Source organism: Palaemon carinicauda, chromosome 27, assembly GCF_036898095.1.
Source record: "Palaemon carinicauda isolate YSFRI2023 chromosome 27, ASM3689809v2, whole genome shotgun sequence".
In the NCBI taxonomy this organism is placed as follows: Eukaryota; Metazoa; Arthropoda; class Malacostraca; order Decapoda; family Palaemonidae; genus Palaemon; species Palaemon carinicauda.
Window position 1 is genome coordinate 18,114,901 of NC_090751.1, and position 15,667 is coordinate 18,130,567.

General features: G+C 40.8%; 1 protein-coding gene across 1 annotated transcript in view; it reads left to right on the forward strand.

Annotated features, from left to right (window-relative positions):
• The window catches only part of holn1 (CD2 antigen cytoplasmic tail-binding protein 2 homolog holn1), a 77,936-nt gene extending 65,358 nt beyond the window's left edge, over positions 1–12,578 (forward strand). The window contains exon 7 of the mRNA XM_068350838.1: positions 6,390–12,578. Coding sequence (XP_068206939.1) covers positions 6,390–6,577 — 188 coding nt within the window. The 3' untranslated portion in view covers positions 6,578–12,578. The remainder of the gene's footprint in view (positions 1–6,389) is intronic.
• The last annotated feature ends 3,089 nt before the right edge of the window (positions 12,579–15,667 follow it).

The following is a 15,667-nucleotide window of genomic DNA, read 5'->3' on the forward strand; positions in this document are numbered from 1 at the left end:
TCACCACGAGGAAGATCAACGGCAATAACTAGTAAAAATAAGAAAAATACTTTGTCAAAAATTATAACTTAAAGATTTAATATAAAATATGAAATTATGGCAGGGAGGAAGGATTATTTATATAGACAATGTAAGGCCATAGAGATTGAATACAGTTACCTTAAACATATAACCCAAATATATGCTAGGTACTCATCTTATCAATCCAAGCAAGAAGACTCTAGCGAGGCGTACTTTAAATGATTAAATAAAAAACCAAGAATATATTCCTCTTGGTTTTGTAAGTAGAACATTTCCTGTGGTTCCGTCTCTGGAAGTCTGGTTCGGAATCTGTCCTCTTGTCGTTCTTCGACCATATAAGTTTTGATGTACAAAAAAAAATTAGGAGTTAGTTAAATGGTCCAACAGCCTTAACAGCTACAGAATGGACACTTTGGAGTACCAAGCATTTAAATAGAAATATCAAATTTGAAAATTAGAAGTCCTTCCTGCTGCCATAAAAAAAAGTAAAAATTAAATGGAACAAGGTCATAAATAAATAAATACTTATGATGCAAATTTATATTCAGCATAACCCTTAGACTTAAGGACTCCCCCGCTTCCCCTAGGCTCTTTACCCCTCCGCCGCTGCGGAGTTGTTCTCCGTGTGGATGCTCCTTCACCGTCTTGGAGATGTTGCTCACACCCTGCGAGCTCGATACCAGGAAGGTCGTTTGCAGCCGACCCAGAGTGCAAAGTCTGAAGCATGTTCCTCCGCCTCTCGGGGGAACACCTTTCCCATTCGCCAGTTAGGTTTTCTGCAGAGTGGTTTTCTTCAGAGCTGACAACAATGCACTCCATCGTTTTGCGATGATACCCGGCGGCGTGAGTGCCAAGTCTGAAGCATGTTCCTGCACCTCTGGGGGGACACCTTACCCGTTCGCAAGTTAGGTTTTCTCCCGTGTGGTTTTCTTCAGAACTGATGACAGACAACACGCTCCCTTGTTCTACGATGACAGCCGCCGGAGGGAGTGCATAGGCTGAAGCATGTTACTGCGCCTCTTTGGGGGCACATTTTCCGTTCTTGCGGGTTAAGTTTTCCCCCGAGTGGTTTTCTTCTTAGCTGATGATAACTAACTTTCTCATTCTGTGATGGTAGCCAGCATAGGGAGTGCAAAGTCTGAAGCATGTTCCTGCACCTCGCTGGTGACGCCTTTCTCGTCGGGTTAGGCTTCTTCAAAGCTGACAGCAGCGTACTCCCTCGTTCTGCGATGGCAGTTGGCGGAGGGAGGGCAAAATCTAAAGCATGTTCCTGCGCTTCTCGAGAGACACTTTTCCCATTCGCCGGGTAACACACAGAACTACAATGTATGGTTCTACAGGTCGTGCTTACTACGACATGCTGTTAAGGAAGCTTTGCACACACTTTTCTTGGAACCTAACCCAGTACTCGCAAACGGAAGGAGGGGTACAGCACACTTGTTGGCTTTGGTGCTTAACACCACACTCGCCACTTGATATCACGCAAGTACAGTATAGTGGAAACAGATTCCCTATGCATTGCATCTTATTAAATCTTTATACTGGCTTCATCTCTCGACAGGACTAAAAGATGTCATGGAGATGTTTAAAGGGTCCGCTCATGCAGATGCACAAGTTTCTTCATCAGCTCACTGGTTCTCGTCAGTGCTTGCTAACATTCAGCGGACCATTGCCACTACTAGCGGACCGACGTGCCATGGACGATAGCAATCAGTCGCCTCCTCTCCCCCTGTCTAACCTTTTTGGTCACTTGTTTTGGGATGTGGTTACCTTACAAGTCGCTATCTTCGTATTATAAATGAATGACAAGATCTATATTAGTCACGCATGCTCTCTTGCTTATACACCACCAGAACCCGCTAGGAAGGTAGAACATAGTAAAGTACTACAAAGTGATTGCCACTAGTGAGGTTTTGCAAATCCAAATGTTGGATAGCAGTTCAGCTATTAAGACATGCCTGTGGAAGTGCAATGGCTGGTCTTTCTGTAATGTGCGTCCGTATGTACATCCGAACTCACGTTTTATGTCATCAATGAATGATTAAAGTTTTTTCATCAGGCTCTCCGAGCTTTTACAATCAACTGTAAAAGTTTGTTCAACAAACCTCATTCAGGATTGAGATAACATGCACGGTCAGACGAGTAGTCAGAGCAGAAGACTTCATGAATACATGGGAGTTGGGATGTTTACCGCCAGATTCCAGCTCCTCCGTCTTCTAGAAAGGATCTAAGAATCATTCTAAACGATTGGTAATACCAATAAATGGGCAAGTTTTTCGACTTGGTCGCACCTCCTCCGTGGCACGGGAGCAGCATTTGTCTGCTAAGAAACTTAGCCAACATGCTAATTCTATCAGACTCCAGTTCATCTCCTCTCCAACACTGAGTCAGGCTTCCCAGGATTTGTCGCGACCGGAGGATTGGAGTTAAACTCTTGAAGGCCAACACAAAACTGGTATTCATAGAAATGCTTTAAAATATTAGGCTAGTACAGTCTTTCCTTTTGAGAGCAGATTAGAAAGACTGAAGAAGGCAGTAAGATCCTCCTTTTTTCTATTGTACATTTACTACTATCTCATCAGTTACCCCATCTGATGAGGACACCTGCCCTCCTGGGAGTGCGGGGTGACCAACAGGGGCCTGTCAGATCTAAATCTCCTCGGGGGAGTTAGACACACACACACACCCCGTTCACTCTAGCGTAGTTTCCTTCAGCCAAGTCCATGGTGTTGATGAGTGACGACACCACAGGAGTGGCTTTTATTCAAACAATCAGGTTAATTCCTCTTCACAGCATCTTTGCTATCTAACTGGGGAAATGCTAAGGTGGTCGAAGACTACTCGTCACCCTTTCAACCGTGCTCATCCCATACAAGGGAGATGTTCGGGTGTATTATCTGAGTATTATCTCGGAGTGTTGACTCCGAGTGATCACTGAATCATCATATAGCCATCAAATTCCTGACTTTGTGGGGGTTCCCAGACGAGAGACCTGTTTGTGACATCGCTGAACAAAAAGGTCTTGCTGTACTATTCCCCTAGTGCCCGATCCGTAGGCTTTTCGACAAGATGCATTCCAACAACGGTTGGACAACATTGGCATCTACACTTTTCCCCCATTTTGCCTGATGAGAAGAGTGCTCAACAAGACAAAATCATCCACCAACATGGAAATGACCCTCATAGCTCCACTATGGCATCATACAGAAGGATTCCTGGATCTTCTTCACCTGCTGACAGAAGTTCCAAGAGAACTCCTCCACATCAAGATCTAATCCGACAACCATACGTAAACAAATACCACAAAGCCGTAATCCCTACGTCTTCATGCCTGGAGGTTATCCAGCATCTCCTCACAACGAGAGGATTTTTGCAACATGCGAAGATGTCAGGATACCTTGGGGAATCTTCAGCTGATGTGTACCAGGCTAAGTGAACAGTCTTCTGTGGTTGGTGTCGTGGAAGGGGTATCTCTCCTCTCAATGTCACTATTCCAGCAATAGCGGATTTTCCTTGTGTACCTGCGAGAGGAAAAACTCCTGTCTAGAAGTGGTATCTCTCCTCTGGATGTTACTATTCTAGCAGTAGCAGATTTTCATTGTGTACTTTCGAGAGGAAAAACTCCTTTTGGTCTCGGCGGTGAAAGGTTATCACTCAGTCTGAGCCTCATCCTTAGATTGAAAGGAGTTAATATTTCCTCTTCATTGGAATTGTCTATCCACATATGGAGTCTTGAGCTTATCTGTCCTCAGTTGGAAGTTAGACCTCCACCATGAAATGTGGTTTGTGTCCTTTAGTCTCTGAAAGGATCCCCTCAAGAACCATTAAGCTAGGCATCAGAGCATCACCTGAAGACGGTTTCCCTTCTTGCTTTGGCCTCGGCCAAGAGAGTAAGTGAACTCCATGGTCTTTCCTACATCATCTCCCATTCACAGGAAGGGGGAGAGGTAATGTTTGTCCTTGTCCCCAAGTTTATTGCCAAGACTCAAATCCAGGAGTAGCGGGTCCTAGATTCAGGCCCTTCCAGATTGAGAGGCTTTGAGATGCCGAAATCCCAGACCAATTGCTTCTATGAGGTGTTACCTCTAACGAACTTCAGGAGGTTGCCCCCGAGTGGAAGGAGATTGCCAGCATGGGGAAGGTTAAAGGAAAGTCATGGAGATTTCGATCTCGGCATAGATTCGCAAGATCATCAAGTCCCTCTTGAATCATGATTCTCCTTCGTAACCACGGAAACCAAGGGCTGACGATGTTAAGAGGCATGAACACGCCCCTACCCTACAGGAAAACTACTCTGACACATGTTATTTGAGCAGGGATGCGGAAGCGTCAGACGACCTTCATCCCCCATTTCCTGCAAGGTGTAACTCACAGGATCACGTTGACTCTCCATCAAATCTGTGGTGGGTACACAATAAGTGGTTTAATCACCTTGTGCTCCTTGATGGACAAGTAGCAGATGGTGGAGGGCAGCGTTACCAGGAATTAAGTATGGGATGAATGATAAAGAGTGTCTGGCATCTTCTTTCCTTCATCTTTCCCTATCTTGGGCACAGGACCTACAGTATGCTGCAAGCTAGCCTCCATTATCTGCAGGTATAACCACTTCCCTTGTGTAACCTGGTATATGCACATCTATTTGTTATGTCCCTATACCCCCTGGCCGAGATCGGATTGGGTAACGTTTATGATTGGTTCAAAGAATCCTACAACTTCAGAGAATTCTTAGCTAGACTAGTCACATTGCTAGTATCGCAAAATCATGCAGATGGCTCAGGCTGCTAAGGTGTGCTATTACACAGTTTTAGCAAGATGTCAGGGTACTACACCTTATGCGTGCGTAGCACAAGAGGAAACCCCGGGTCAAAAGCCAGCCAGTTGGTTAGGACTTCCACCCCACCCCCCCCCCACCCCCTAAGCGTGAGTCTTCCCTAATAAAGAGTGGCAGGGTTTCTATTTAGTGTCTGAGCAAATAACAAATTTAAAATATGTATTTTTCCTAACAATACAAATCTTGAGTTCTTTATACAAATTTGGCCCACCATCACCTGTCCCCTTGCAAGTCCTGCCTGCAATCATAAGTGTCGAGACAACACAGGTGTAAGAGAGAGGGGTCACCGATACTACCCTGTAAACTCTGCTCCCCCTAACTAGAGGTAGGGTACTTATACCTCGCTAAAAGTCTTACAGCTAGTCTTCCAGCTTTGCCTAAAGTATATTCCCTAATAAAGAGCTCAAGGTTTATATCGTTAGGAAAAATACAAATTACTTTAAATTTGTCATTTCAGATACATACATGATTAAACTTATTGCAGGCTATCTAAATTCAGACATTTGGATAAATACTAGTCTCTCTCAAGTAGATGATAAAAATTTAGTGTTTGGAAATAATTTCTCTAAGAAATACAGTAGATGAAAATGTCTGAAACATGGCAATACTATCTGGTGATCCCATGTGGTGGCTGGTAAAAGGTAGTGTGTCGCTTAACTGCATCATTTCTCTTCCTGATGTCATGGAGGATGTACTTACCTCTAAGGCTGTATTTATGGAGGTCACAACCTTTAACAAAAATTACTAAAACAATCTGGCTGGCAATGTGCTCAGTCCTTAAAAAGTAAACAACAAGCAATTACTCCTAAATAATTATGATTTTTTTTTTTAAATGTATATGACGGGAATAGGATAACTGTCTGTAGTGGCTAATTAGGCTGTGGCCAGTTGTTCCATTTCCCATTGCTATACCTTCAAGCTTTATTTATAACCCACTTAGTAAGTAATTATCAGTTAATGGCTTGTTTGAGGTATGCCTCACTCTGTACCAGGCATGGGCTTTGCTGTATCAGCAGCCCATAGACTTAAAAAAAAATTATTTAAATAATATCACTAAACTTGGGCTGTTTACTTTATTGTAATTGGTAATAATGATGCCCCATTATTACCTTGAAAGGAAGATTTTTTCAAGTTCAGTTTTTTCATACACCACATTCTGAGGTACAGTATAGTCCTGCTGAATTTTTCCCCTACATCTGTCATGTTTACACATTTCATATTGAAATTAAAACATGTTACAGATGCCATGCTTCAATCCCTTGAATTCATCAACTCCTAGTAAATTCCTTTATAGATTCTTATAAATCCTTGGCCCCTGGCTTATTTCAGTTTACAAAAAACCTTGGATTCTCTAGAAGTCTAAATCTTTACTACCAGTCTGGGATTTTTTTACTGCTTTTTCTCCTATCTCTATGATAATTCATGCTTTTATTATTTTTTAGGTTATTATCGGGAGAGAGGGAGGAGTGCTTCCATTATGCTGTGTATTTTCCATGTATATTTTCTTTCGTTCTCCCTTAAATATTTTTCTTTTCAGATGAGGTTATGTGGGAACTTAGATGGAAAAATGAGGATGCAGAGGAGATATATGGTCCATTTACCAATGAGAAAATGCTACAGTGGCAAGAATCAGGTTATTTTCAGAAAGGAGCATATGTAAGGAAATCTAAACAAAATGGACAATGGTATTCTACAAAGCGCCTGGACTTTGAGCTTTATGCGTAGCAGTAGTGAACTCAAACCAGGTTTTCTAAGAAAAGATGCTGCCTAGGATGTACAAGAAGAAAACTGTGGTTTCCAATTTTTCTCCATTATTAGGAAAAACTTTGGTTTCTTATTTTTCTGTATTACTTATAATAATTAATTTTTAATTATACACATTTCTCATAAATTTACCTCAATTTTTAAAAAATACTCATTTATGGGTACTTAGAGCAGTGTCTTTTAATGTACAGTATTAAATTAACTATATTAGTTCTATTTTTTCGATAAAATTTTGGCGTTATGAATTTTTTTTTTGACATACAATGAAAGTTCAATTCAGTATTTCAAGACTGCTTAACCATTATGGATAGAATTGTGGTAGTAGGGAAGATTGGTCTAATGCAGTCTTGAACCTTGAGTAGGCTGTAAAGTTAGAGGTCCTGTCCCACTCAAATATAGTTTTGAAGTTTATTAAGGTGTAAAATGGACATATAAATCAAATTTTTTAAGCAATTTGTATTTTTCCTAACTATACAAACTTGAGATGTTTAATAGGAGTATAACTTAAGCGAAAATGGAACAGCTGTTGAAACATTTAACAAAGTAAACAAAGTTTCCTGGTGGGTGGGAGGTTGGGCCAGAACACCTAAAAAGTAGAGCAAACATCACTTAGACTTTTAACCAAGACTTGTCTAGTTAGGAAAATAAAATTACTTTAAAAATTTGTAAATTGCTCTAACATGTAATACAAACCATATACTTTTAATAGGACCAGTCTGGCTGGTTCAAATGTAAAAGTAAATCGGTTATGACTCCTGTCAACCTACTAACTACCAGAGCATGAAGAAGTTGCAGGTGTAAGGGTAGGTCCCTAGGTGGTCACTGAAGAATCTATGTCCCTAAGGAAATAAAGTCCAAATTGTATTGATATAAGCGAAATGGGTGTGCATACATTCCATCAATCCTCATCATTATACAGGAGGATGGGGAAGATACTTGTATGCAAACCAAATTGTATGGACAAGTTACTTGGTTACGTAGCTTAACTGCATCTAACATCAGATCCAGCAACGTAATGGCAAGACTGCTGCACCCTAAAGGAGGGGAAGGAGAAAGTAAAAATGAATAGTCTTTTTTAACTGATTTTCAGTGCCTGATTTATAAAGCAAACAGGTGGAAAGACATCTATGTTGCCCCGGGAAGTTGGCAGGATCTGGGACGGGAATAAAACACTGGAAGCTTCTTGTTCAGTGGGGCGACGGCAAACAAGGCAATCGATGGCAAACCCCAAAGTGTAAGAAGCCTTTCCGACATGCAGGCCCGTACTGTAGAAACCACTCTGCTCCTGGCGGCTAAGCGTGTGTACTAGTACATTCCTCTAGACTGGGATGAATCTTGCCGACAGTTCTGTGTTGTCAAATGCCTAAGTGAGTACTGTACCTGCCTGGCCAACATGCTGACTGCATGACAGTCCCTCCTTGCCTGTTAACATAGGCCACTACAGGAATGTTGTCACTTATCAGACCAAACACCCTGTCAAACTCTAGGAATGTTTGAAGAGCTAGAAGTACTGCTCATATTTCTGCATAGGTTAATCTGCAGACACTTTTCTACATCAGACCACAATTCCGAGATAGTCTGGTCCTTCACATGTGCCCCCTAAACCCCACCTCCCCTTGGATCCATCTATGAACAGTAGCATGTTTCGAGGCTACAGCCACACGCTTCAAAGAACGAAAGATATCCTAGGAGTTGCCACTGACAAGACAGAAGTTGTTAAGCAGGCAGATAAACAAACATTTGTGCTTCCTCCCTGTGTCTATTGATGCAATTGCCCGTTATGAAGACTCATCGCTGCCGTGTCCTATCAACATTTCTAGGTACTCCATCCTTCTTTTGGGCATGAGACTTTACTTCTCCTGATTAATTACGATCCCAGATTGGGGCAAAAGGAAAGAGGCTTATCTCGATGCTGGAGTAACTGCCTCTTTGAGGTTGATAGATCTGCCAAGTGTCGAGATACAGTCAGCCTTCGGGTTTAGATAACAGAAACACATGTGAAGACAGAAAAAGCCCTAGGACGAGTCAACCCGGAAACCCCCTTCCCCCCACAAAGCAAATGACCACTGCCTCCACAAGGTCAACTAACACCATAGATAACTTGCGGTACTGTACTACATTTTTTTCACGTGGTTTCTATCATGGTATTATAATTAACATTACTTTACAAAGTTAATTGTACATTACTAACACAGCTTCATTAAAAGGCAAGATGACAACTCATGTAAGTTGTTGCCACACCACTATATACAAGTAACAACAAAACACTGTTGTTCCTATCTAACAACACTCACTAATACTGAAGTGTATATTACTGTAAAATATATATACTACAGCTTATTTAGCTAACATGAGACACATCACTCAATAATGATCGCTGTCTTTGAGAGTTCACCTCGCACCCCTACCAGCATGTCGTACAAATCGAGCATGTATCTACGTACTGTGCAGTACAGTGTTTTGTATACTGTACTGTAAATACAGTTAGTAGTTATTTTTCAATAAATGTATGAATATTTATCCTTAAACAATTGTGACAGTAAAAACTAAAAAGAAAGACTATATAGTTCAGATACACCACCACTTAACGTTTACGAAGTTCTATGCGGCAAAATCTCGAGATGCGTGATGCAATCTCAAAGGCCCACTAGTACATTCAGTGTATTGAACACAAAATGTATATGTACATAGTACTGTACTACAAAATCCTAACATCATAACACTGCTGTAAAAAAAAAAATCTAATGGCACTTATTTTTTTTTTTTTTTTTTTTTTTTTAATATAAGGATTGTATTTACAAAACGATCGTAAATATATGAGTAACTTACCAGATACTATCCCACAATGGTATAGTTGATGAGATGGATAAGGATAAGCTGTGCGGCCCGAAAACTCGTTCCACAGTTGTACAGTATAAGACATCCCTTCCCTGTATGTATCAAGAACTTCTATCTTCTCGTTCTTGACGAGTCATAATCTTCCTCTGCTTATTAGTAGTAGCGTGAGAAGATGAAGCAGCTCTCTTAAAGGCCCTGGTGTAGATAAAGGAAGGGCCACTTGTTACTTGCTGAACACTTGTGGGAGATGCTTTCGTGATGGAGCACGCTGGGAGAGTGCAACAGTCAGCCAGAGAAGTGGCCTTGTGTAGGGACAGAGGGAAATGGTGCAAAGAAGCACAGGTGGTTTGAAATGCAGTCTTCACTTTAAGTTCTGCAAAGAATCAAAACTTAAGGATATTCATACGGATCTACGTACCGTACCGGAGAAATGAAGCTACGATGTCTAAATGTTTGTATCAGAGGGTTCACTGTACCTCAAAAGACAAATTGCATTTGTGTAGGCCCAAGCTGAGACCAGGGTGAACACAGTGGGTGGGACAGTTGTAAAGCACAGGGCTTTGAACTGATACATAACTCCCTTGAGGCCACAGCATAGTTATTTTCTTTTGGATTGATATTGGCAATTACACATCATCAGGTCCACAGAAAGTATGAAGTCTTCTTTCCTGATGGCTGCATGAACAGTGCTCGCCACCGCCATCTTGAATGAAATTTGTATAAATAACTTGTTCAGAGGAGAGAGGTTGATAACTGCTCTCCATTCCCTGGTCAAATTCACTAGGAATGCAAACTGCAGAAGCCCAGAGATTGATCTTGGAGAACTTCTAGCATGTTTTTGTCAATAATCTCTGTCACTTCTGCTGCACGTGCCAGAGCCCTCGGCAATTCCGGAGGATCTGTCTGGAACATCATCTGAGAGCAAGTGATGGGAGGGAAAGAGCAGGTGAAAGAAATGCAGCATCCGTCCCAAAGAATTTTCACCACCTAACTTTCTGACCCACCATGTTGTTTCAAGAGAGGCATCCTCATTCGCAGCAGCTGGAGGGGATTGCTGACCCCGCCTTCCCCTTCCTCTACCACCCCTCCCAGAACAGCCAGGTTAGGTTTGAAAGTTCGGGTTAACGTCTGTTTCATCAGCGCTGACTGAACTGGTTAACTTGAAGCCCTGAGAGTAGTTGACTTTGAAAGATGCAAATCCCTGGAATTTCACAGCTCGCTAGATCAGGGAGTAGTGACACGCCTTCCTTTATTATATGGCATATCTACTTGTACGACTGCCGAGATCTAACCTGAGAAGTTGTCTGTGCCAATCCCTAATGTGAAACCAAGTTGGGAGATTTTGGTGTTTGGGGAAAATCTCTGTCTCGAGGAACAGTCTCGTCAAGTATGAAGCTTTTGACAAATTGTGTCAATGAAGCATCATGGGAATATCACGAGGCAAGAGGATGAGGGCAGCTGCCAGTCCCGACTAACAATGCCTGTGTATTCAGTCTCATACAAAACCTAGCATTGGTAGCAGGAACGTGAGCTCCTGTTACCCGTACCAGAAAACCCTTACCCAAGTTGGGTTTTGGTGGAGTGATGTTCCTCCAACAAAATCATGCAGGGGTATTGGTCGAAATCATGGAATACTCGGCCTGATCGGTCGTCTTGTTCTTTGGTGATCTCTCCTTCCTTGGCTGGTAAAACAGGGAAGAGGAAGGTGTAAAAGTTCCTTGGTGATTAGAAAGTAATGATCACTCAAAGACTTTGGTTGGTAAAACAGGGAAAGGGAGGTGTAAAAGTTCAACGGTGATTGGAAAGTAATGATCACTCAAAGACAGCGTATGTTTCGATTGTGTAGTTTCCGAACTCATTATTCTCACTGTTGCTAATGGTATGGTTCTTGACTGTGGCACAGGCGATACCATAGAAAGCGACAATCAGGGAGAACAAATGCAAGGAGACTTGTCTTGGCACGAGAAAACACAATCTGCTTTGCTGAGGTCTTACTCCTATTAAAGGTTGATGGTTTGTATTACATGTAAGAACTTGAAATTTTGTGGCCTGCATGTGATCTTTAACTATTAGAGGAGTAATTGCCTTAATTGTCTTGTTACCTGTAGGGAGTGGATACTGTACTTATAATTTACATTATTTCAATGGTAAAGCAATTAACTAGGTGTTCTTGATAAAAATCTATATTTGAGTCATGTAAGTGAAACATATTCATAATTAGAAAAATCATGTAGGTTACGAAAATTTCTCATATTGTATTTTAGAATCCGTATAGCAGAGTTTCACAGTATATAGTAAACTCAATTGTAAAAGTAGTTGTATAGTATGTAGTTGAAGAATTTAATGATAATATAGTTCGGTTTCATAAGAATAGGTTTGTTGTTTTCATTTAAATTTATATTGGATTGACATTCACTATTATTGTAGATGATAAGGTTAAATCGATGTAGAATTCACATAGTAATGGCTCTAGATTATTTCATCTGTATGTAGGTCATCGTTAAATAAATACCAGTTTTGTATTGTTTTGTCATTTTTAGGTGAAATGGCAAATGTAATTACACTGGTATTGCTGAAATCTAAAATGTTTTAGTAATTTGTTATTGTAAGCGTTGGTTGATATTTATCCTTTGAAAAGCACTGGAGTCATTTCCATTTATGAATGCATTGACACTTTTACATTCGATTGGTGTGCTGTTCATGATCTCATATTCTATTGGTGTATTTTTAAATATATGTCCTGCAAAGAATGAGTGCTTGCAATTACTATCTCAAGCGCAGTCTAAAACATATCACTGTGGTTAAATGAAGTACATTATGACAGCTTAGGGAAGTTTTTGGTAATTGCATTCAGCTTAAGAGAAATGTGGTAATCTTTTTAAGGAGTGAAATATAAAGGTGCCAAGCACAACTTAATTTGTCTTATTTTTCAGGGCTGTGAAAGACTTTTTTTTAATATTACTCATGTATGCCAAATAGTGATACACTTCAATACTTTGGTTTTAAATGTAGCCAAATACACTGTAAGATTTGCTGCAACAAAAATGTCTGTCAAAGAATATCTTTTTATCATCTGTAGAGAAAGTAAGATATGAAATTATTTAATTAAAGACAAAACTATGTATTCACTGAGTATTTATTAACTCTTCCTTTCAAAGATAGTACTAAATCTTTAACTGTAGAAAGTTGAGTAAAGTCATTTATATTTTTCTTGACTAGACAATCCGAGTTCTTTACTAAGAGTATGCTTATAGTGAAGCTGAATAGGCTACTGCTGATAAACCTTAGACAAGGTGGTGGTAGTTAGCTGGAGAGTGGCAGTTAAGCCCCATTCAACCAACAGGTCACCGAGTTTCAACCCCAGTTAATGTGAGCAGTGTAACTTGAAGGACTCAGTTTTGTATAGTTAGGAAAATATAAATCACTTTATAAAAATTTGTGATTTATTTCTATGAGAATACAAACCTTCGTTCTTTGATAGGAGACATTTCCTTAGGAGGAAGGAAGTCCCTATGACCAAATTGGATGGTGTACTTTCCCATGAAATGTCAAAGCATTTCAGTCCTGTATAGGAGCAAAAGTGGTAACTCCTGCCTGGATGAACCTTGCAAAAATGTCTAAGGAATACCAACCTCCTCAAGACAATGACAATCATCATTGTCACAAGGCCCAATTAGCGAGGAAATAATAAGCAAAGAGAAATTCTGTCCGGCAGGAATAAGAATGTGGATATTGGCAGGTTTGTACAGTGAACTGTCACATAGCTACAGTTATTGGGGATAAAACAGCAAATCTTTTCTTCCTTCTAAATATCCTTTGTAAACGATGATCTGCTAAGACATCTATCTAAAAGTAAAATCAAATATTTAAAAGTTAGAAGATGCCAAAATTATATCTGTACTATTCAACAGTTGAAAACCAATTGGAAGCTTAGTGGCCTGTCAGGTAACCAGGGCTTACTCCATACTCCTATTAAAGGATAACGAGGTTTGAATTCGTGTAAGAACAAATATATTATGAAAATAAACAATTAATATGAACCCATTACTTAATGTGAATATTTTGTTTTTTCAATGGTATGTTCTAAGACGAGAAAATAAAACGTTCCTTCTGGCAGTTGGGTACATGTGTGCACAGCAGATCCACTGGTTCCTGCTATTCAAACTAGCCTTACTCTTCATTTGTTATGTCTTTGGCAGAGAGACTGAGGGTCAAAAAGGTAGGATACAAGTAAATAATACAGTAATACCTCAGTTTACAAGTTTAAATCATTTTGAGAGAGCTTGCAAACTAAACTGCTTGTACAATGTATTAAAACAATTTTTCCCGTCACAAATAGAGGAAATAATCAAAGGATTCATCAGGGTGTTGAGGGAATACTTCACCTCAACATATTATACGGTCCCAACAATAGACTGTGAAAGGATACGCAGAATATGTTAGAAATACTTGTACTACTGTATTGCTGTATACTGTAATTTTACCAACTACTGTATTATACTATAGTTTTCTAACTACTGTACAGTGGACCCCTGGGGTACGGCGTCCCCAGCTTACGTTTTTTTCACGTTACGGTGTGGAATACGATGTGGAATACGATGTTTTTTCATCCCCTTGTTATGGCATTTTCCCCACCTTACGGCATCAAATTCCAAAATTCAAACTTGCAAGTCCTCACCTACCACCACGTTCATACGTCACTAAGAAGCTGGTCTGCTATTGGACGGCGTCACAGCGTCACTAAGATGCCGATACACTATTGGCTGAAATCCCTCCCACAATGCCTGAGAGAGATGCTGCCTCTTTCTCTCTCTCTCTTTGTTAATCACGCACTCACTTCAGAATCTCATGTGTGTTTTGTAAAGACTTGATCTCATGTGAGTGCTTGCGATATCGTATTTTTTGTGCATTTTAGTGCTTAATTCCAACTTTAATTCGTTAGCCATGGGTCCCAAGATTGCTAGTGATGTTAAAGGGAGAAGTAAGATGATGATTACTATGGAAACAAAGCGGGAGATAATAAAGAAATACAAACAAGGCATGCGCAGCGTTACCCTCGCTAGTACATATGTCCGTAACCAGACAATGATTAGTAAGATCATGAAGAACAAGGAAGCCATTAAAGCAAGTCAGTCTTCTAAAGGCATAACTGTCCTTGCCAGTGGAAGGACTTCGATCAACGATGAGATGGAGAGACTCCTTCTACTATGGATTAAAGAGAAGGAAATCGCTGGTGATACACTCACACTCACGCAATCGGTAATTTCGCACAAGGCGAGCGCCATCTTCGCCGATCTCCTGGAAGCCCAGAAAGACAGCGGAGATGAAGGAACATCGCAGCAAGGCCCCCCCAAGAGTTCAAGGCTTCTCATGGGTGGTTTGATCGCTTTAGGAAGAGGCCTGGTATTCACTCAGTCGTCAGGCATGGAGAGGCGGCCAATTCTGACAAGAAAGCAGCAGAAGAATTCCTCAAGAAGTTTGAGAAATTAATTTCTCGAGAAGGCTACATTCCTCAGCAAGTGTTTAACTGTGATGAAACTGGCCTTTTCTGAAAGAAAATGCCCCGTCGTACATATATCACAGCAGAAGAAAAGAAACTTCCTGGCCATAAACCGATGAAGGACAGACTTACCCTCGCATTTTGTGCAAATGCCAGTAGGGATTTAAAAATTAAGCCCCTACTGGTGTACCACTCAGAGAATCCTCGTGCCTTCAAGGAACAAAATATCACAAAGGATAGGCTCTAGGTATTTTGGAGGTCTAATGCCAAGGCCTGGGTCACGAGGACCATATTTATTGAGTGGGTAATTGTCTGCTTCAGTCCTGCTGTCAAGAAATTGTCTCCTGGTGCTGGACAATGCCCCTGCTTACTCTCCTGGCCTCAAGGCCAACATACATCCTGACTTCTCCTTCATCAAGGTTCTCTATATGCCACCGAACACCACCCCTCTCCTCCAGCCTATGGACTAGCAAGTAATTGCCAACTTAAAGCTTTTCACGAAGCATCTGTTCAGAAGATGCTTTGAAGTGACCGAAAGCACTCAACTCGCCCTCCGTGAATTTTGGAATGGGCATTTTGACATCGTTCAATGCCTGAAGATGATCGATAAATCTTGGAATGAGGTTTCACGGCACGCCTTGAACTCCTCATGGAAGAAACTGTGGCCAGCTGTTGTGGCAGAACACGACTTCGAAGGTTTCGAACCCTCAACC